We start from the raw sequence: 23,007 nt of genomic DNA on the forward strand, positions 1-23,007 counted from the left end.
GAAAAGTCAGCTTGTAATGCTGTTTTTTGTATTTTTTTATTATGCTTGTTCTGTTTACATTATGGTAAGACTACGGTTTCGCTCAGTGACTGACGGACAAGTCAACTTGAAGCTCTGTTTCTGTTTTTGTTGTTGTTGTTATTCTGTTTTGTTTTATGGGAAGAATGTTACTCAGTGACAGATTACTAGAATAATTGACCTATGGCTAAGCCACGCCCCCAAACGCAATGAGCCAATCACAGTGCGCATAGCTAGCCCATACACTCGGACATTCTCTGCTTCCACGTCCATTGAAATGCATTGCAGTTAGTCAGTTTTCATTCGTTTTTATATGTTTTTTCTTGACATTTTAAGTTTAAAATGGTCAAACGGTGTGCATGGGGTACATGCAACTCTGACACTAGGTATCCTGAGAGGCGACGGGGTGGATTTTTTTTACCTTTTCCCAAGCCCCATCTCAACCGAGAGAAGTGTCTGCTCTGGATAAAGTTATGCAGTCGACCACAACACCAACTAAACGTGGATAAACTTAACAAGGATGTCTACATCTGTTCTAAGTTAAGTCAACAACGTATTTGAGGCAACATATAGTCAGAGATGTTTAGATGTTAGCCAGCATCACAACTAAGCATAAAGTCCGCTAGCTTAATGCTAACGTATAATGTAAAACTCCATAGACAGGCTAACAGAAATTAGCCCGTCGCTATCTGCGTTTCGCGGCAACCGAACCGACAGCCATAGCAGTAAAGCTAAGTGAAGTTTTGGTGACTTCGAGATGATATTTAATCTTTCTGTCTCCAAAAATCATCAGTTGCCTCCTGTGAAATGTCTGAGTGGAGGGGGTGGGGCTTAGCCAGAGGTCAATTAGATGTTGAGTGAGGGGCAGGCAATATAGTAAGATGTATCTTCTCCCTGCTCCCTTCCAACCAATGGAAGAAATGTTGTGATGATATTGTCAAATTGTGAAATTGCTTTGGTTGCAATAAATAAATAAAAGAAAGAAAGAAAGAAAGAAAGAAAGAAAGAAAGAAAGAAAGTCGAACAATCTGAGTTTTAATGTTGTTTAATCTGGAGAGAAGCGGTAAAGAGACGACCATAAAGAAGCGAGAGCTGTTGACAGGAAGTTGAGCTCTGATGGTGATAATATCTGTGGTTTCAGTCACTTGTGTGTGTGTGTGTGTGTGTGTGTGTGTGTGTGTGTGTGAGTGTGTTAACATCAGTGAGTGACAGAGTGAAAGTTTTCAGACAGACAAGATGAAAACATGAAAGCAACACGTCGTCCTCACCTCAGAGTGCTGTTGATGGCGCCGAGCTCCTGGGCCTGTTCACACTCAGACATGTCCGACATGGTGTTGGCTGCCTGGGAGTACTGGAGGGAGAGAGAGTATATATATATATACACTTTTTAGTTTTTATTTTATTTGTACAGGGTTTATACAGGAATCTTGAAGTTAATTTTAAAACCTTTTTAAGACTACCTCACCGCCACTTCAAGCTGTGACCATTTACATCAGTGACACTTTGAACTGAACAGTTCTATATGATAAAGAATATAGACCACTATGATACAACAGAATTCAAAATAAGCTGGGATAATAAATCAAAGGCAAAGTTTATATAAAAAAACATTGCTCCACTCTCAAAAAACAAAAACAACAATCTTCTTTTCTTTTTTTATGTACCGGTTCATCTTTGTTTTTTAATAAAATGAATAAATTCACACACTTTTACAATGTGTTTTAGGACTCAAACTCTTGGACAGCTAATTCAGAAAAAATACCTTCAAAATGTAAGACTTTATAATGTCGTGAAAAGACTTTTTAAATACTTTTTAAGACCCTGCGGATACCATGTTGTATATATTTGATTCTGAGAGCTGTATTTGTTTCGTTTTGTTTCATTGATTCTTGAGGCAACAAAGTTAGAGAAAAGGCAGAAAAGAGAGATAATTACTGCCACTACTACCATTACTGCTTAACATACAAAAACAGGCAATGACATTTTGGACACATCTAAATAAATACAATATAAGTCCAAAACTGACACACATCCATTTAAAAAACACTAAAAACCTAAGAGCTGAACCCTGAGAACAGCTGATGGTGAAGCTAACTGACCAGACTCCATCAACACAACAGCCCCAAAACAACACAACACAATAAAACTCATCATCCATCCAGCAAAACATCTAGATTTACAACAAAAACTCAAAGTAGAATAAATTGTTATTTGACTCTGAACTACGGTGACGTATTAGGGCCACATTGACAAATACAAAAATCACAATCTTCGAAAATAAAGTTGTAAATTTACGACATTATTCTCGTAAATTTACGACTTTATTCTCGTAATGTTATGACTTTTTTCTTGTAGGAAATGCACGACTTTATTCTCGTAAATTTACGACTTTATTTTCGTAATGTTATGACTTTTTTCTTGTATGAAATGTACGACTTTATTCTCATAAATTTACGACTTCTTGTAAATTCATGACGTTATTCTTGTAAATTTACAACTTTATTCTTGTAATGTTATGACTTTTTTCTCGTAGGAAATGTACGACTTTATTCTCGTAAATTTATGACTTTATTCTTGTAAATTTACGACTTTAGTCTCGTAATGTTATGACTTTTTTCTCGTAGGAAATGCACAACTTTATTCTCGTAAATTTATGACTTTATTCTCGTAATGTTATGACTTTTTTCTCGTATGAAATGTACGACTTTATTCTCGTAAATTTACAACTTTATTCTCGTAAATTTATGACTTTATTCTTGTAAATTTACAACTGTATCTCGTAATGTTATGACTTTATTCTCGTAAATTTATGACTTTATTCTTGTAAATTTACGACTTTATTCTCGTAATGTTATGACTTTATTCTCGTAATTTACGACTTTATTCTCGTAAATTTACGTCTTAATACTCGTAACGTTATGACTTTTTTCTCGTATAAAATGTACGAAATTTATTCTCGTAAATTTACGACTTTAGTCTCGTAGGAAATGTACAACTTTATTCTCGTAAATTTACAACTTCATTCTCGTAATGTTATGACTTTATTCTCATATAAAATGTACGAATTTATTCTCGTAAATTTACGACTTTATTTCTCGTAGGAAATGTACAACTTCATTCTCATAATTTTATGACTTTATTCTCGTAATTTTACGACTTTATTCTCGAAGTCTGTGTTTTTTTTGTCCTCAATGTGGCCCTAATACTCCGTCGTACTGAACAGAGAATATAAATCGGCTGAACATCTCCACTCTGTCAGAGACAGGAAGCACAGACGGATCCTGACCATATATGGGCTGAGTGACCAAGTAGCCATAGAAACAGGAAGACACAGACAGACCAGAGAGCAGCGTGTCTGTGGTCGCTGCTCCACAGGACCGATAGAAACAGAGATGCACTTCCTCCTCGACTGTGAGAAGTATTCTTTAGTAAGAAACTCTCACTTTGGGGAAATAGAGAAGAAAATAAGGAAGTTTCACATGTTTAAGCCCAGAGGAGAAAGTGTCAGTTCTGTTGGTGAAGGGACGGCAGCTCCTCTGGCAGCTACAGGGACTCACTTTAACAACCAGAATGCACGGATTTATATCTATTCTATTCTATCTATATAGATTTATAAATGTATAAAATTGCATTGTACTGTACTAAATATGAATTGTAATATTGTAATGTATGTATGTGTGTAGATATTTTGTAAAATGCTTTGGTAACAACACATTTCTGTTCATGCCAATAAAGCTATTTGAATTGAATTGAATTGTGAAAGAGAAAAGGGGAAGAGAGAGAAAAGGAGAGAGAAAGAGAAAAGGGAGGGAGAGAGAAAGAGAAAAAGGAGAGAAAGAGAAAATGGAGGAAAAGAGAAAAGGAGAGAGAAAGAGAAAAGGGAGAGAGAGAGAAAGAGAAAAAGGAGTGAAAGAGAAAAGGGAGAGAGAGAGAAAAGGGAGAGAAAGAGAAAAGGGAGAGAGAGAGAAAAGGGAAAGAAAGAGAAAAGGGAGCAAAAGAGAAAAGGGAAAGAAAGAGAAAAGGAGAGAAAGAGAAAAAGGAGAGAGAAAGAGAAAAGGGAGATAGAGAGATAGAGACTATCAGTCTGACTGATCTCTACATCTTCTTCTCTCTCTCTCAGCGCTCAGATCGCCGACGGTCAGTGAAGCAGACGCGACCTCGACTGAGAGCAGACGTCTGGTCGCTACAGGACAAACATCAGGCCGAGCTGCGTGTGTGTGTGTCTGTGTGTGTGTGTGTGTGTATGTCTGTGTGTGTGTGTGTGTGTGTGTGTGTGTGTGTGTGTAGGTGTGTACACAGAGAATCAGCTGAGGAGACACACCGTGCTGGAACAGAAGCAGCTGCTGTTGAACTGAGGATCAACAGGTACAAACACCTGTGACCGGGCTGCGTTCACAGCTGCTGCTGCTGCTGCTGCTGCTTCACACACTGTTCACTAACGTCTGTGTTCACAATATACTAGTGTTGTCTCGATACTTTTCGGTACTTTTCCAAATAAAAAGAGAACACAACAAATGTCATTATTGACTTTATTTTAATATAAAATCTTAGAACTATAACATATGCATCAGTAAATAATCAGTAAATCAATAAACAGTTGCTGCTGCAGGATTAAATTTCCATCTATATTAATCTGAACTTTTCCTAAATTAAAACATTAGTGGTGTGAATATCAACTTGTTTTATTTGCATTAGCCTATTTGAGGTCTGAAAACAGCAACACTGCATCTTTTTTTGTTATTTTGACCAGTTGTAATTTTTGGGAGAAATTGTTATCAGTAGTTTATAGAATGAAACACAAACGTTCATTTTACTCAAACACACACACCTATTTTTACTCAAACACACACACCTATTGTTTTCCCATACGTTGTCCCCCCCCCCCCCCCCCCCATCAACGCCATATCGTTCCGTTAATTCATCTCCGTGTAGTGCTGCTTCGCTGTGTTCACTTACTCACACAGAGAGAGAGAGAGAGAGAGAGAGCCAGTGGTGGTGCGCAGTAAAAACGAAACTTATCATCCAGCAGTGTTTGCATTGAGTGAGTCCATCTAAGCGCAGTAATGCGTCAGTACCCCGGTACCACTCTAGTACCGGTATACCGAACAACCCTACAATATACAACTGCTCAAAAAAATAAAGGGAACACTTAAACAACACATTGTAACTCCAAGTATATCACACCCGTGTGAAATCAACCTGGGATGATAATTTTGATTTACATTGATAATTTTTATGTTATTTTGTTCTCAACACACTCTACTATATATTGAATAACGACTTTAAACTGCAATATTTCATTAATTGAGATCTAAGATGTGTTGTTTAAGTGTTCCCTTTATTTTTTTTGAGTTGAATACCATAATTTAACTATATTTTATTTTAACAGGTCGTAACTGTAAAGACATTTGTGTACGCAATTTCTCAGCTTATCTATCAAGACAGATTTTTCAATAGAGTGCTGTAAAGCAGTGGTTCTCAAACTGCTTTACCCTAAATTGACACAAATTCAACCACGGACCCCCATTGGACAAAACTTTGAAGCAAACACCAAAAATACACAAATTATGTGCTCTGAGACTGAAGAACGTTACTTTTTTAGTCAATGTATACGAAAAAGTGGTAGAATTTCTCCAAAAATGTTTAAACATTTCTAGAAAAAAGAGGTAAAAAGAGGTTCTCAAAAAAAAGGAGAAAAAAGTAAAAAAAAAAAAATTTCTAGAAAAAAAGTGGTAAAATTTAGCAAAAAAAACAAACAGTTTAGTTACTCCGTTGTCCTTCCACTTTTTCCAATTAAAACCTTTTTGTTCATTGTTATATTTTTGTTTTGTTTACAACACTGACATTGAACGTCTCCTACAACTACTCATTAAAGCTCCAACTATGGATCAATCCGCCACTGAAAATAGTTCCCTCCTGTTGTGTGTTCAAACTGGTTGTTAACCGGTGCTTCATCAGCTGCTCTCACCTTGTTGTAGTTCCCAGACTTGATGCCGACCGGGATCTTACTCTGAAAAACAAACAAACAAACAAACACATGGTGAGGTGACTTCATCCAGACAGTGAATCATCAAATCATCTATCAATCGATTGATCAGGAGAAAAGTCTCAGGTAAAGATCAGTGCGTTTATAAAAGACTCAACGTCGTCTTTGTGGGAAAACAAACAGTTCTTATTGGTTATACTGATCAATCCTCATCAATCAACTTCCTCCAGTCTAATAATCCTCCTCCTCCTCCTCCTCCAGATGTTTCAGAGCCTCCAGATGTTCCTCAGTGTGAGGAGCCGACAGGAGGAGATGAGACGTTCTGTGCAGCACTGCATGTCCATATGACGGTTGAGAACGGAGCTCACTTTTCTTCGTCCAAAAAGGCACACCAAACAACATCCAAATACCTCCATAGTGCTCGTCTGTAATGTCCCTCTTGTATTGAAGCCCCGACATGAGAAATTGTTCTGAAAAAATGAAATAAGTCTATATTTTAAGCTTGTTTGTAGCGGAAGCTCCCAGCACTGCTCTTCCTGGTCCGTCCAAATCTTGCGCGATTTGCATTGACACCCAGTTCACGGCTCCGCAAATCGCGCGAGATTCCAGCAGAGCAACACTGGGAGCTTCCGCTACAAACAAGCTTAAAATATAGACTTATTTCATTTTTTCAGAACAATTTCTCATGTTGGGGCTTCAATACAAGAGGGACATTACAGACGAGCACTATGGAGGTATTTGGATGTTTTGTGGTGTGTCTTTTTGGACGAAGAAAAGTGAGCTCCGTTCACAACCGTCGTATGGACATGCAGTGCTGCACGGAGCCCCGCTGAAATTTGAATTTTGGGTGAACTATCCCTTTAATGAATTTGAAAGATTATTTTTTGATTCATTACCAATAGTATTATTTTGTAGATTATTGTCAGAATATGGTTGAACATAAACTCCTATTGGCCATTTCACATTTCCTGTGAAAATCGTGTTTTCTGAGCTTTTCACATGTTCCTGTGGCATTTTTCTTGTGTTAGAGCACTTATCAGCAGAGAAGGAAGTGCAAAATTGCATTTCAGAGTTTTTCTGCCTTCAAATTGCTGTGAACCAATGGCAGACGCAAACTGGCAGTTTCAGGGAGACTGGGGTTGACGTGTCACAGCTCCAGGGGAGGGCACTAGTGCTACAAGCTCCCGCCCCGCTCTGCATCTGGCTCAGAGGTGAAAGCCTTCACAGCTCGGTGTAGCTGTCTAGGTATAATAGGTATAGCTCACCTGGTAGAGCAGCTTGCACCGTGAGCAAGGACTATGCTCCAGTCTGGGATCGAATCCCAGTGTGGAGTTTTACGCTGAACGCGCTGAATCTGTAATTGTACAATGTCCAGCTGTCAGCAAGCGGGGGGGTGGGGTGCGAGGAGGTGGCTGGGAGAGCAGCGCAGTCTCCGCCCACCCTCCAGAGGTGCATTGCTAATGAGCTGGTTTTAAAATGACCGAAAAGGGTCGCGGGAGTGGGACTTTAACTGTTCACTGAGACATTTCTATATTCTTAGATAAGGATTAGGATTCCCTTCAGTCATTGGTTGACTCGTTCCTATAAATTTTACTCATCAGTCGTTACTCTTAGTGATTCTAAGGAGCTGGATGAACACGACCCCAGCAGGTGTGGAGCCGGTGTGTGTGTGTGACCTCTGACCTCAGGACAGGGCTCCACGTGACAGTCTTTGATGGAGCAGTGTCCGTCATCGGGCCAGAACGGACACGGACGCTTCAGGTTCACCTGCAGAGACAGAGACACAGACAGAGACACCTGTTACTCATGATGTTGTTGTTTACTGAGCAGTTGTTTAATGTTTACTTGACTCATTGTTTGCTGGATTTGATGTTTACTCAACATTTACTGGGCGTCAGCTGTGTGTGTGTGTGTGTGTGTGTGTGTGTGTGTGTGTGTGTGTGTGTGTTGCTACAGTTCGTTTACACACCACAGAACAGAGTGTAAACAAACAGTTTGTGTATCTCAGCTGAACAAACAGAAACGTCCCACACTGAGGATTTACACCTGAACGCATCACAGTCACCTGATGACGTCATCACATTAAATAATTATAAAATAATAATAAACAATAAGAACAACAGTTTCAAATCATTTGACTTTGGACTTGAGGAGGTTTTCAACATTAATATTGATCGATGATAATCAATCAGCTGATCGATCGATGACTCACGATCCTGTTCTGTAACAACCGACCAAACAAAACACTGAGACAAACCACATTTAACAGGATCATTGATCAGATAGATGTATGTATTGATTACTAACTGATCACTGCAGGTTACCATCGGTTACAATGAAGAATTCATCATCAATAGATTAACACCTCCAAATGAGAGACCGCCAAAATAAAAGCACATCTCACTGAGGTAAAATAAAATAAAATAAAATAAAATAAAATAAAATAAAATAAAATAAAATAAAATAAAACAAAATAAAACAAAACTGGAGACATTGCCTCCCTGTGATCTGCTGTGACGACTCTGAGTGTTTCTGGACAACATGTGTCATCATGTTGAGTTCCTGTTTAACGTAGATACGTTTGATTCGTCCATTATTAAACACTTTAAGCTTTAGAATAAAATAAAAACACAATTATTCTGTAACTGTGATGTTACAACAGACCAGAAAAACCTGAACTCAGAGAGTCAGCTGTGTTTACTTTATCATTATTATGGTTATTATCATTATCATTGTTATCATTAATAACATTAAAAATGAGTGGTGAGTGTTTACCTTATTATAAATATCATTATCTCCATTATTATTATTATTAATAATAATATTACGTATGAGTGTTGTGTGTGTGTGTGTGTGTGTTACCCTGTAGTATCTGAAGTAGTCTCTCTCCGTCAGCTTCTTGATGCGAGGATAAAGCTTGAAGTTGTTGAACACGTCGATGCTTTCTACGTCACAGAAGCAGTCGTCCAGGACGCCAGTCAGCTGAGACACACAGACAGACAGACAGACCATAATCAACCAATAATCCACCAATAATAAGCATCATCATGGACCAGCTACATACAGAATAAAGGTAGACATTTGCATTAAAGCTCATAATATAAATACTTTATATTTCTGAATTAAACCTGTTTTATTCTGAATTAATGAGACAAACTGAACAAAACGACTCGTATTCTCACAAAAAACCTTCAATTCACACAACAGCAGATCAATATGTAACAACCTAGAACCATAGTAACGTATAAAACCTCCTCATTCACTCAAACCTGTCTTGTATTAACGGTTAGTGACAAATAAAAATCATTTTAAATGAATAAATTGTTTTAAAAGCATAAATTTGAACCTTTTCAGACTGAATGTCCCTGAACATGTCAAATATTTGATCCACCTGCAGTGGATTTAAGTGTTCTGATAAAAAAAATATATACTTTTCTTCTAAAAACATTAAATAGAAATAGATTTTTTCTGTGTTTCTATATTTACATTTCATATAAAAACACCACTTTTCCTCTTAATAATGTGACAAATGATGTTAAATCCATCCAGAAACACAGAGTGACAAACAAACAGCAGCTGCTTCACTGTTTTACATAAATAAATACACATGCAAACCGGCTGCAGAGATCAGTGATCGCAGGTTTAAACCCCATCTATCACACAGGTGTAAATATTGTGGTGTATTCGACTTTTACAGGTGTTGAACGTGGCTCAGTAACAGCTGTTGATCCATCCAGCTCTTTTAAAAAAACATGTAAAACGTCAGAATAAAAAAGAGAACAAGTTCTATAAATACGTGGTTTTTCTCCTTTTAAACAATGAGAGGAACTCGTTTCAAACTGGTCAAACAACATGTCAACACGTGATAAATGACATTTTAACACAACAGCTGCTTCTCCCTCTGAGTCTAAGTCAGTTCTTTTTTATCTTTATAAAGTCATTTCAACCACAATGTGATGATATATTGTATTAACATTTGTTTTGTTTTTGTCTTGCTGCAATTTGAGCTGAATTTGGCATATTTACAACAAATTATCTTTTAGTATGCTCAAATAAATGAATAAAAAAGTGAAAAAATGACATGAAAAGACGATTAGATCAAACATATGGTGCCACCTCACTGACTCTCTCTCTCTGTGAAGAGTTTAAAACCTCATTTCTGCTTCCTGTTTCCTCTCCGCCTTCTAATGTTGTAGTTAAAAAGCCTAAGAAAGTTAGTTAATAAACTAACTAATAAACTAATAAACTAACTAATAAACTAATAAACTAACTAACTGACCTCAGACTGCAGCCTTCCTCCAGGCGCCAGCAGAGCGAGCAGCAGGACGAGCAGCCCTCGCAGCATCCTGCAGCTCCTTCAGATTAAAAGCAGCTCGGTCTTTCTATCCTTCTGTCTGTCTGTTTCTTTCTGTTTCTCTCAGTCTGTCTGAGCTGAGCTGTCACTACTGGACCTCCTGCCTCGTGCTTCCTGCGAGGCCACGCCCCCAAAACAACCAGCTGTGTCACACGAGGCCCCGCCCCCTCATGTAGTCTTTTTTTTTTTTTTGTAGTCTCCTATAGTCTCTCTGTCAAGGCTTTTTTTTTCTTTTTCTTTTCATTTACTTATTTTTATCCAGCTCTGCTATATGTATTATGCACTCTCTGTACTTTAGTGTTGTTTCATGTTTGTATAATGTCATGTTGTATGTGTATCTTTCAAATGTGATAATAAAGTTTGTTAAAAAAAAAAGAAGAAGCTCCAGTCACAGTTGTGTTTGCTGTGAAACCGCCCGAACTACAACTCCCATGAGACACCGCGGCGGGCGGCCGGAAGGAAGCCGCTGCCTCGACCAATCAGAGAACACCACGCTTTGATAAAGTTCTACTTCGAACCTGAGTTCAACACGAGTTCATTTAAGATGTAATGTGCATAATAATAATGATGACGCAGTGTTAACAGCTTCACTCTGGAGTTAAAACAAACATTTATTTTATTTTTATTTCTTTTTTTACTCCTGTTAAAGCTGCTTTCATCAGCTCTTGTTAACCATCTCCACGTATTCCGAGTTGTAAACTGTTTTACAAACATGTTGTTATGATGCTGTGTAAAGCACAAACGAATAAAGACACTGGTACAGTTGTCTCTTTTTAACTTTATAGTAGCTATTTTTAAAATTTTCACATCAACTACGCAAGTTTTATTCATTTATTTTCGGCTTTATTCTCTTTTATTGTACGTGTGGTGGCGTGTCTGATGTGTTGTGTTGTGTCTTTCCTATGGACCTTTCAGACTGAAATAAAGACATATAAATGACTTGCCTTTGAATTATATACATATATAAAAAGTAAAAGCTCTTTAACAGACGGGAAAGGTGCGTGAAGCTCTTGTGTGTCTTTGTGTATCTTATTGTGAATATTTGTGACTACTATGTCTCTTTTATCTTCTTTATGGCCAGGCCATGCTTGTAAAAGAGATTTTTTTTATTTTTTTATCTCAAGCAATTTGCCTGGTAAAATAAAGGTAAAAAAAAAAAAAAGAATTTCCACGGCAGTAGACAATAAAGACTTCAATTCAAAAGTCGTGTAATAATAATCGGGTGTTTTTCATTCCGACACTAAACAGACAAGAGATAATAACGTTAGAGATATATAAAAAAAAAAATGTGAGTCAAAGCTAAACTAGCATCACACAGCCACAGCTGACACGCCGCACGCCGGTGACGTCACATCTAAGCGACAGTAGAAAATGCTAGAAGACTTCCTGAATGGAAACTACTGTCCGTTTGGTTTGTTGTGTTTTATAAAAAGCCTCACAGATACCCGAATAAAAACATAAATCATGCAATACTCACATGACACAGGCAGCTCTGGTCCTGGTCCTGGTCCTGGTTCGGACTCTCTGTGTGCTGGGTCTGTGGTTTCCCTGCTGCTCCTCCTCCTCCTCCTCCTCCTCCTCCTCCTCCTCCGTTGTTGTTGTGGTTGTGGTGTTGGAACCAGTTCCCTAAGCAGAACCAGGCCAGCAGCACGACACCGAGCGCCGGGACCGTGACTCTCCACATCCCTGGCTGTGCTGGGCGGCTCAGACCAGACCGCACGATGATAGAAAAAAAAATAATAGTAGTAATAATAATAATAGTAAAAATAACGATGGAGGCTGTGACGAAACAAAACTAAACAAAAAACTCAAAGTCCAGAGAGCGAGTCGACGAGCCGAGCTTCCCCGGGCTGTGAGCGCCTCCACACGGACACAGAGAGCCGCGGCGACCGGGGGAAGATGGAGCAGGAAAACACCCGAGAAGTTTTTAGTTTCAGTCCAACAGCTTCTTCTTCCTTTTCCTCTTCTTCTTCCTCTTCGGTGTCAAACCAGCGAAACAAGAAGAAGTTCGGTCACTTCCGGTTAGACGTTTCAAAATAAAAGCCCCACACGCAGCACCGATTCAAGGGATAGTTCACCCAAAATTCAAATTTCACTCATTCTCTACTCACCCTCATCATGTCGACTAAGGGCTGGCAGAAGTTTCAGAGTCCTCCGTGGCTTCTCTGAGTTACAGTAGTAATGGGCAAATGAAGCTTTTGTGAAGCACTGAACCACTTGAGTCAATTGTTTCGAAAATGGGTTCATTACTCGAAGCTTCATTTAGAGTGACCTCTCCTGGCGAAGTGCGAGGCTGCAGTCAAAATGAGGCAGTCTAGTGCAGGGGTTCTCAACTAGTCTTACTCTGGGACCCACATTTTTGACCCCATGGTCATTAAGTCGCGACCCACTTTTATAGAATTCAAACCAAGATTTTTTTTTTTTAAGCCTTTAAAAACTCATTTTGCTCTTTATTGAGCAAAGTGCATTTCAGAGCACATGAATGAAACTGAGGAGTTACCATGACAACTGCATGTACGGAAGTGAATAAAAAAATATCAAACTGCACAAAATGGAGACCAACAAAACGATATATTTGACTTCTAATGCATCTCTGCATTCAGAGCATGTTCACAAAAGTGAATAAATATCAAATTGCACAAAATAAAGACCCACAAAACAAGACTCACTGCATTCAGGCCACATTAATAAGAAACTGATATCTTTGCATTCAGAGCAAATAATAAGAAACTGAGGAGGAGCATTACAACTGCATGTGTTCATGTGACCCGTGTGCCTTTCAATATAAGTTATTTTTCAAAATAAAAGACATGTCCAACATCAGATGTGCATTAAATATTATTTCTTTTTTTGACCAGCTGTCCGCGACCCATCCAGAACGGGTCTAGACCCACTTTTGGGTCCCGACCCACCAGTTGAGAACCACTGGTCTAGTGGGTGGACTGGAGGGTTTTAATTGCGCACTCACACATGCGCACACACCTCAATGAGCAGAGTTGGTGAAATTACTTTAGTAGATAACACTTTTGTTCTAAAGTGCCTTCGCTTTGATCACCCTTGGATTTAAAGAATCTTTTATTTAAAAACGTACTGATGCATTAGTCAGATTATATTTGACATGACCTGCACGGGTCTCAAACCCGCGTATCCTACACTGCAGGCAGCAATACTAACCGCTTCGCCAAATCATTTCTCTGCTAATAGCCGCCACACGTTGTCAATTCTCTGGTACCTCGCGACTGTGGCTATATCCGCGGACCTTCATTACATGCGCGCACACACTATTTACAAATGAAGATTTGATGAGTGTTTGTTTTTTGTTTACAGTTTCTCCACAATTCTCGCTCGCAAGAAACAGATGATGCTTGTGTGCGTTTGAAACGGATGAGGGTACACGCTTTCAGAATGGAGACCAGTCAGTCGGTGAACCAGCTTTGGTCCAGTCAGTTGATTCATTCAGGCAGTGAAGCGGTTGTACTGCTTCGGACGTCATATGTCACGTGATTTTTTCCGCACCGAAACAAGCTTTGAAACAGTGGTTCGATGTTACTGGTTTGAAGCACGTACCGAAGCTTCAGTGTCGGACTGCCATCACTAAGTTACAGGGGGTCTCGCCGTTTAATTTTTTTCGTGACAATTTCGCATTTCGGGGCTTCAATACAAGACGGACATTACATACGAGCAGCATGGAGGTATTTGGATGTTTTTTGGTGTGTCTTTTTGTCACGAAGACAGTTGGTATCCATTTGCAACCGTTATATGGACATGCACTTTTTTAAAAGTGTTTTTTTTTTTACTGTAGGCTACATGCACGCATACATAAAGTGAATAGCTCCTAACGAATCTTGCGTTGCTCGCCACCATGTTGAAAAGGTCAAAGGTTATTCTCATCTCGGCAGCTCGGGCATCAAAAAATTCTACGAGTTGCCTAGTGGAAAATATCACAAAATATCACATGAGAGGGTGTTCATGTGCACTTTTCACGTCGCCTTTTTGTTATTTACCATAATTACCATAGCACATGAAGGCACCATAACACTTTAAAAAAAAAGTTTTTATAAACAGGCCAAATATGTTGTTCATTAGTAAACCGTTTAAAAAGAACAGCATAACAGCTACACATCAATTCCCAGGGAGCACTGGCATAAAAAACCTGTAGTTTAATTTGTTTTGAAATTATTTGTACTTTTTAAAGTGTTATTTTAGTCATCTGTGTCTTTTTTGCCTTGTATGAATGAATGAATGAATGAATTTTTTCTTTTTGTGTCATGCCACCACTGTGGCCCATCCCATATGAGATTACAAGACACATTTAATAACAAATACAAAAAAAAGACTAAACAGTCCTTCCTGTTGGTATTAGGCTACCTGCTGCCACACAGGTGTGACACATAAATAAACAATGTAAGATTACTTTCATCGCTCTTTGTCTCATTTCCCAGGCCTATTCAAGAAATAAAGAAAATGCAAATGTATTCAACTGATAAAGATGTTTTAGCTTCTCAGCATCGTCACAAATTCGTTATTTGGATCTGCCTGACTAAACAGTTTTTGTCTTATAAAGTCACAGAAAGGACAGGAGAACACAAAATGCATTTCATTCTCCACCTCTTGGATGTCTTGTATTGTAACTTCTGTCAAATGGACCATGAGTCTGCAATAAAGACATGAATGAATGAATGTTATTGATATCAGGGGCGTCACCAGACCTTTTACTAGAGCATGAGCCCCAGTGTAAATGTCATATAGACTATAAACTATACACTTTAATGCTCAAAGAATAAGTAAAGTCAGTTCAGACTGAGTTGTGACCCATTAGAGCTTAGTGGCTGGAAGCGACCCTGATCGATATTGACCAAACGTGATCATGATTAGGATTCTTGTCATAGCTCCAGTCCCTTGTATTCTACTTTGTGTTTTATTTTGAAAGTGGAGTCACCCCCTTCCTTGAGGTTTGTCCCAGTCAGATGTGATTCCTCCCTGAGTCCAGTAGAGGTCAGTATGACATCACACACCAGAGACCAGTGAGTCAGACGGGTGGAGCAACAACAGAAACTTAAACAGGTTCTGAATCGAAAGTAAAATAGTTTCAGAGCAACAACCGAGACAGATCTCTGTGTTTCTGTCCCAAGACAAATAAAATAAAGTTCATCAGGATTTTGCTCTGATATTGGTGAGTAGAGCTGAGAATATTTACTGTGATTCAACAAAGAGAAGTGAGTCGATCTCTGTTGGTTTGTGATTTAGTCAAAAAGCAACAAGACGTTTCCTCATTTTGTAGCTACATTTGCATTCAGGATCAGGGCCGGCTCTAGCCATTTTGGTGCCCTAGGCGAGATTACTCTCAGGCGCCCCCCCAACAATGATCATAATGATCATAACGATAACATAACAGTGTATCTCTATGTCCCCTCTGACCCTGAGATACACAACTTGCACAACAATCAGTAAAATTGCATTGAGTAAATCCTGGGTGAAGACATGAAAAAATTAGTCTCTTCACAATCATGAGAACAAACTGTTGTGGTGCTTGAAATGGGTATACGAAAGTCTGGGCTTCACAAAAGCAGTGGAATATACTGTATGATATAAGGCGATAACTGTGGGAAAAAAATTGTGAAATTGCTTTTTGAGCATAAATGTTAGGCCTAACTGTCATTCTCACCAAATGTCTCAAATGTGGGATAACAGAAGCTAAATATTGACTTCACGTTACATTTCAAACTTCATGAGATGTGTGTAGCCCTAAAAGAGAAATTTTCTCCAAATATCAACTAAGTAGACAAAAAACACACAAAATTTACAATATTTAGCCTATATAATGTACCCTATATATGTGTTGTCACTGTGGTACTGTTTGAGAGGTAAAAAAAAAAAAAAAACTAGTTTGAGAGCTCAGCAGGTCTGAATACAGAGCTGGAGCTGATCTGGAGCTGTGGCCCACTGGCCCTGCTTTTTTCATGATCTTCCTCATCAAATTAGTCAGAACTTTAAACCTCATCATCCTCACTGCCTCTCTCTCTCTCTCTCTCTCTCTCTCTCTCTCAGTGAGCATTCCTGCTGCAGACAGGTATCTGCTGTGTGTGTGACTATACACAATTTAGGAACATGTTTGTCATTGTTTATTTATTTGTTTTGGGGGTTTTTTTCTACACAGAAAACACTAAGTGAGGGGGCGCAGTGGACATAAATCATTATTATTATCTTTTTTTTTTTTTTTTTTCCCCTTGACTGGCGGCGCCCCTCCAGCAGTTGGCGCTCTAGGCAACCGCCTATATCGCCTATGCCTAGAGCCGGCCCTGTTCAGGATAACTTATATAACTACACCCAGTCTGTTCAGAGGTTGTTCTTTAAATGTGGGATTTCTTTTGGAAAATGTCCAAATTGATACAGCGAACGTCTTTGATTTCTAGTGGCTCTGGACTCAGATTATCAAACACTATGGATCAGTATTTGTTTACAGCAACTCAGTATTTAGAAACGTAACTATAGGGTATGAAGGTGAGGACATTTGAAACGTGTACTTTGAAAATGATTGATTTTTATTACTTCTGTTATCTGAACTCAAAGTCCAGGGAGTGTGGAGTCATTTAAAGGGTAATTGCCGTTTTTTACAATCTGGACCTTATTTCTAGCATAAAATCCGATAATGTACTCACCCAGATAACTTTGGTGTCATTACAAGTGGTTGTGATGAAATGAACTCCAGCCGAGAGGCGCGTATATCCGTATAATGGAGTCTACAGGGCAGCAGAATGCAGCCTCTAAATAACACATTATCTGCAGAGAAACTCCTTCATTTCACCAAGATTTAGTTATGATAGGCTAGTGCTATTCCCCTCTGAGTCCGGGGTTAGCTGTTATCAACATCCGGGGTCTGTAGGTTGACCTACTGACCTCTGACCTGGATGATGTCATCTCTGAGCGCCGCGCGGCTCATTCTGATAATAATCATTCTGCTTCGGCATTCGGGTCCATTTTCATCTCAACTAGCCGGAGCTTTAGTGAGTCCAGGTTGAGGAGAGGAAGCCTGTGGAAGCTGAACTTCATCCAGCTGCTCATTTTGTTCTGACAAGTCGGAAACACACAGAAACGAACCGTAGCATTAGCCTTAGCAACAAGCCGCGCCGGGCAGCGGTCGGAGATGACATCATCCAGGTCAGAGGTCAGTAGGTCAACCTACAGACCCCGGATGTTGATAACAGCTAACCCCGGACTCAGAGGGGAATAGCACTAGCCTATCAGAACTAAATATTGGTGAAATGAATTGATTGATTGATTGATATCTTTATTTCGATCATGTAAATAAGATAAAATAATAATATAATAAGGAAATAAGTGAACAGCAAAATTGTATACACAAAAAAGTAACATCTTAGAAGCAACGCAGTTTACATGAGCGAAAAGGAGTAGGAAGAAGTATTAGTGGGGTCGGATGCATGTGTAATTTTTCTCAGTCATTTCAAATTGGTGTTAATGTTTGGTTTTCACTTCTAAGTTGAAGTTTAGGGTCTATAGAACAATTTGAGTCCGAGTGTCAAACACACAGATAAAAAATGGCCTCTAGGGGGCGCCGCAAAATATGTAAACTGCTACAACTTTTGATTAGATTAACCAAATTTAACAAATGAGGTATGTATGGATTCAGAATTAAAAGGAGAAACTGGTATGCTAAACATTTGGTGACCAGATTAAAAATAAATACACTTTTAGCCCAAAATATTAAATGGACTCAAGCGAAATTATGCTTTTTTAAAGATAAAGTCTGAAAATATCCTCACAGTTGCTAAGGAATTGTACTTATTAATGTTATTTCATTAAGTCAAGACTGTGTGGTGATTAAACTGAAATTGAAATGCTCATCACTCTTCTATTCTATGCCCTAGGGGGTGCCGCAAAACAGCCATAGTCTTTGTATGTATGGATTTAGGATCAGGAGTAACTTTTTTCAATCAATCAATCAATCAATCAATCAATCAATCAATCAATCAATCAATCAATCCAGCCATCCAGCCATCCAGCCATCCAGCCATCCAGCCATCAAGTCACAATCCAGCGTTCCAACATGTCCGGGTCCTCTGTGAGGTCAATTATGCCACCCACTCCTTTCACCTTTTTGTTGGCTTGCTCGTGTGCTTCGTCAATCGGCATAGCTGAAAAACGCTGATTGCTGCGAGTTACTGTCCAATGTCCCTTTTCTAATTCTGCCCGGATACTATCTGGGAGACATTCCATGTCCTTTATAAAGACTGCAAGCCACCGGGCATAGTTATGACGGTCGAGAGCAAAGACCAGAGGTACAAGCTTCTGCAGGGTTGTGACTATGGGTTTGATCTTCCGTTCGCGATGTGCTCGTATGAACATGAAGATACTCTGTTGGTACTTGTACACAAGCAGCCAGAAGGAGAATGTTGGGCTCTCATGGGCAACTCTCTCAACCCAGTCCTCAAGGACCATCCCGGTTCCACTGTCCTCATAGGCTCGCTTTAGAAGGCTGTGGAGTACCACAACAGTAACTTGATGGGCATATCTTGTTCTCATCACATTGGATGCCTTCAGAAATGATGTGGCTGCTGCCACTGAATTCACTAGCCCAGCTTCTTTCAGGGCTTCAGGAACATCCAGATCCACGCAGAAGATCTCCCATGTGTGACAGTTGACAGGTCCTGTCACCATGCCTCCAACTGATCATGCGCCCTGGCTACTTGGCCAAGGGGATGTCCCTTTGGGTGACTGGTAAGCGCACATGACTCTTACCCGGGAGTCTGGGGTTCGAACCCCGCCCAGGCCTTCTTCACCTCACCTCTTCACATTTCAATGTGGAGCCCACCTAACATCACCACAAACTTGTCTTCTCGGAAGATGTCAGGGAAGGTCCACTGCATTTTTTTTCGCATGGTCATAGAGGGTTTGGTCCACTACCATCACAGGGACTTGTTGTGGGAGGTGCTCAGTGTTTTTTTTCACCAGGTTCATTCCAAGGATGAATCATTTCTGGGGTTGCTGCTTTGTCATGAAAAAGTGGCAGGAGGGCCTCATTGTTTTTTTCCGGCTGTCCAACAACATCAGATCGAGCAGCATGGAATGAAGACCACATTGTTGGAGTGCCACTTTCTAAATCAGAATTGACATAGAGGGTGTCATTTACTGCATTCATCCATGCCTCTGCTTTCTCTCTGCATCGAATGAACCTCTCACCACTGGCTGCACAACTTTAACTGGAGGTTGGGTAACAAGATTTCGGCCCACAGGAGGTACAGATGTATATGAATAAGGCAGGATGGGTCCTACTATGCTGCTTTCATTGAGTTGATTTTCAGACATTCTTGGTGCAACCCAGGGTTGAAAGCAGCAAAATAATTAAGTGCAACAATAACAAAAGGCAGGCAAGTTGGGTACTTCATATCACGTAGGCTATATGCAGCCATATTTGTGTATGGGTATCCTAGCTATCTTTGTGCTATATGGATATTCTGAACACCAATCTTAAATCCAGTTGAGTCACCACACAGCCTTTATTTCCAATAATTTTAAAAATCATGTTTCATAGCAACTTTGAGGGCATTTCCAGACTTTATCTTCAAAAAAAGGACAATTTTGCTTGTGTCCTTTTAATATATTGAGCTAAAAGTGTATTTATTTTTAATCTGGTCACCAAATGCTTGGCATACCAGTTTCTCCTTTTAATTCTGAATCCATACATACATCATATATTAAAATTGGATAATCTAATCAAAAGTTGTAGCAGTTTACATATTTTGCGGCGCCCCCTAGAGGCCATTTTTTATCTGTGTGTTTGACACTCGGACTCAAATTGTTCTATACACCCTAAACTTCAACTTGGAAGTGAAAACCAAACTTTAACACCAATTTGAAATGACTGAGCCTTAAACGACCCCACTATATAAACTTATCTAATCATACCCCTATATGAAGGAGTTTCTCTGCAGATAATGTGTTATTTAGAGGCTGCATTCTGCTGCCCTGTAGACTCCATTATACGGATATACGCGGCTCTCGGCTGGAGCTCATTTCATCAGAACGACTTGTAATGACACCAAAGTTATCTGGGTGAGGAAATGATGGTATTTTATGATAGAAATAAGGTCCAGATTGTAAAAAACGGCAATTACTGCCAACAGTAGACACCTGTTTTTCTTTTGTTTTGTTTTTTGTCTCCAAACTGATGATTGTAACAAGATTTGGTCAAAACCACAAAATGATTAATTAGGTTTTTGGTAGGTATTTTTTATTAGCCATTTGTTCTCACTTTGATCTTTGTCCTCAGTGTGTAGACATGTCTGCTGCCAGCAACCTGAGGTCTGAAGATCAGTTCCTGTGCTCCATCTGTCTGGATGTCTTCACTGATCCAGTCAGTACACCATGTGGACACAACTTCTGTCAGAGCTGCATCACTCAGCACTGGGACGTTAGTGACAGGTGTCAGTGTCCAATGTGTAAAGAGGTTTTCTACACAAAACCTCAGTTGAAGATCAACACGTTCATCTCTGAGGTTGTTGCTCAGTTCAGATGTGAAGCTCAACAGAAAACCAGCAGCAGCAGCTCAGAGCAACAAGTTTCCAGACCAGGAGAAGTTCCCTGTGACGTCTGCACTGGAACCAAACTGAAGGCCCTGAAGTCCTGCCTGGTGTGTCTGACCTCCTACTGTGAGACTCACCTGGAGCCTCATCTGACACTGTCAGGTCTGAGGAGACATCAGCTGATGGAGCCTGTGGAGAACCTGGAGGACAGGATGTGTAGGAAGCACGATAAACCTTTGGAGCTGTTCTGTCAGACCGACCAGACATGTGTCTGCATGCTCTGCTCTGTTTTAGACCACAAGACTCATGAGTTTGTTCCTCTGAGAGAAGAATATAAAGGAAAGAAGGCAGAGCTGCAGAAGACAGAGGCTGAAACTCAGCAGATGATCCAGAAGAGACGACTGAAGATTGAGGAGATGAAACAGTCAGTGAAGATCAGTAAAGCTGCTGCAGACAGAGAGAAAGCAGAAGGTGTTGAGGTCTTCACTGCTCTGAAGGAGTCTGTTGACAGAGGCCTGAAGCAGCTCATCAAGGAGATCGAAGAGAAACAGAAAAGCTCAGAGAAACAGGCTGAAGACTTCATCACAGAGCTGGAACAGGAAATCTCTGAGCTGGAGAAGAGAAGCACTGAGGTGGAGCAGCTCTCACTCTCTGAAGACCACCTCCACCTCCTCCAAAGCATCCCATCCCTGAAAGCTGCTCCACCCACCAAGGACTGGACACAGGTCAGAGTCCGTCCACCATCATATGAGGGGACTGTGGTGAGAGCTGTGTCTCAGCTGGTGGAGACGCTCCGTGGACAGATGAAGAAGAAGGTCATGGAGGCTGAGGTGAAGAGGGTCCAGCAGTTTGCAGTGGATGTGACTCTGGATCCTGATACAGCACATCCTGCACTTATCCTGTCTGATGATGGAAAACAAGTTCACTGTGGTGATGTGAGGAAGAATCTCCCAGACAACCCAGAGAGATTTTTTCCTAGTCCCTGTGTTTTAGGAAAACAGAGTTTCTCTTCAGGCAGATTTTACTTTGAGGTTCAGGTTAAAGGAAAAACTAAGTGGGATGTGGGAGTGGCCAGAGAGTCGATCAACAGGAAGGGAAAAATCACACTGAGTCCTGAGGATGGTTACTGGACGATATGGTTGAGAAATGGAAATGAGTACAAAGCTCTTGCTGGCCCCTCAGTCCCTCTCACTCTGAGGTCTGGTCTTGAGAAGGTGGGGGTGTTTGTGGATTATGAGGAGGGTCTGGTCTCCTTTTATGACGTAGATGCTGCAGCTCTCATCTACTCCTTCACTGGCTGCTGCTTCACTGACAAACTACACCCATACTTCAGTCCCTCTGATAATGATGGAGGTAAAAACTCTGCCCCTCTGATCATCTGTCCTGTCAATCAAACTGTTCAGATCAAAACATCTCGTTCTTTGCAGGACTTGAATGATTTTTAATTCAGGGGACCAATGTAAATATTTAATGTCAATACTGAACAATGTAAGCCCAGACCCTTGTAGGGAAGTTTGAGAGAATCCTACCTGGAAAAAAGAACTCTGCCTTTATGCTTTCTTGACCTTGTCTACAGCCAAATACTGCAACATGTACTTCACTTGTTTAATTTCAAGTTTAATCATCAATAATGTAAATAATGTGTCGTAGTGGAACTCTTTCTCTGCTGCTCTCTTCTCTTCTCTTCTCTTCTCTTCTCTTCTCTTCTCTTCTCTTCTCTTCTCTTCTCTTCTCTTCTCTTCTCTTCTCTTCTCCCATCATCTGATCACTTCTTCCATCTTCTGCTGCCAGAAAAACAATGAAATGTACACTGAATGACAACATCAGAACATATCAAATAAAAATATTTCAACAATAATTAATTTTTCTATATATCTATATCCACATGAATAACATGCACTAATCAACTCATACATCAACTGAACGCATGCTGAGTATGAACACATATTAAAAAGTCTAATCCAGCAGCTGCAGTGAATAACACTAATAATAATAAAATACTTTGTATCTCATAAATAATGACATTTTGTAAAATGAGTGACAATACTTTTATACTTTTCGTTCTGTAAGGCAAGGCATCTTTATTTATATAGCGCATTTCATAACAA

At 39.8% G+C, this 23,007-nt stretch overlaps 2 protein-coding genes across 2 annotated transcripts in view; one reads left to right on the plus strand and one right to left on the minus strand.

The window, feature by feature from the left end:
• Nucleotides 1-12,296, minus strand: part of ero1b (endoplasmic reticulum oxidoreductase 1 beta) — a 24,692-nt gene extending 12,396 nt beyond the window's left edge. Inside the window, exons 1-5 of the mRNA XM_085787028.1 lie at nt 11,836-12,296; nt 8,867-8,986; nt 7,688-7,771; nt 5,987-6,028; nt 1,287-1,369 (exon numbers count right to left, since the gene is read on the minus strand). Of these exons, the coding sequence (XP_085643154.1) occupies nt 1,287-1,369; nt 5,987-6,028; nt 7,688-7,771; nt 8,867-8,986; nt 11,836-12,042 (536 nt within the window). The 5' untranslated portion in view covers nt 12,043-12,296. The remainder of the gene's footprint in view (nt 1-1,286; nt 1,370-5,986; nt 6,029-7,687; nt 7,772-8,866; nt 8,987-11,835) is intronic.
• Nucleotides 12,297-15,203: 2,907 nt separating this feature from the next.
• LOC146992456 (E3 ubiquitin-protein ligase TRIM21-like) lies at nt 15,204-22,391 on the plus strand. The gene is made up of 2 exons (XM_085786554.1): nt 15,204-15,531; nt 20,647-22,391. The coding sequence occupies exon 2, from the start codon at nt 20,656-20,658 to the stop codon at nt 22,342-22,344; it is 1,689 nt and encodes a 562-aa protein (XP_085642680.1). The 5' UTR covers nt 15,204-15,531; nt 20,647-20,655; the 3' UTR covers nt 22,345-22,391.
• Nucleotides 22,392-23,007: the final 616 nt, after the last annotated feature.

This window comes from Trachurus japonicus, chromosome 1 (genome assembly GCF_045865225.1).
Source record: "Trachurus japonicus isolate A0001 chromosome 1, Traja_1.0".
Classification (NCBI taxonomy): Eukaryota; Metazoa; Chordata; class Actinopteri; order Carangiformes; family Carangidae; genus Trachurus; species Trachurus japonicus.

Excerpts from the sequence above, each read along its gene's own strand:
- LOC146992456 (XM_085786554.1), top strand. The coding sequence starts at position 20,656 with ATGTCTGCTGCCAGCAACCTGAGGTCTGAAGATCAGTTCCTGTGCTCC.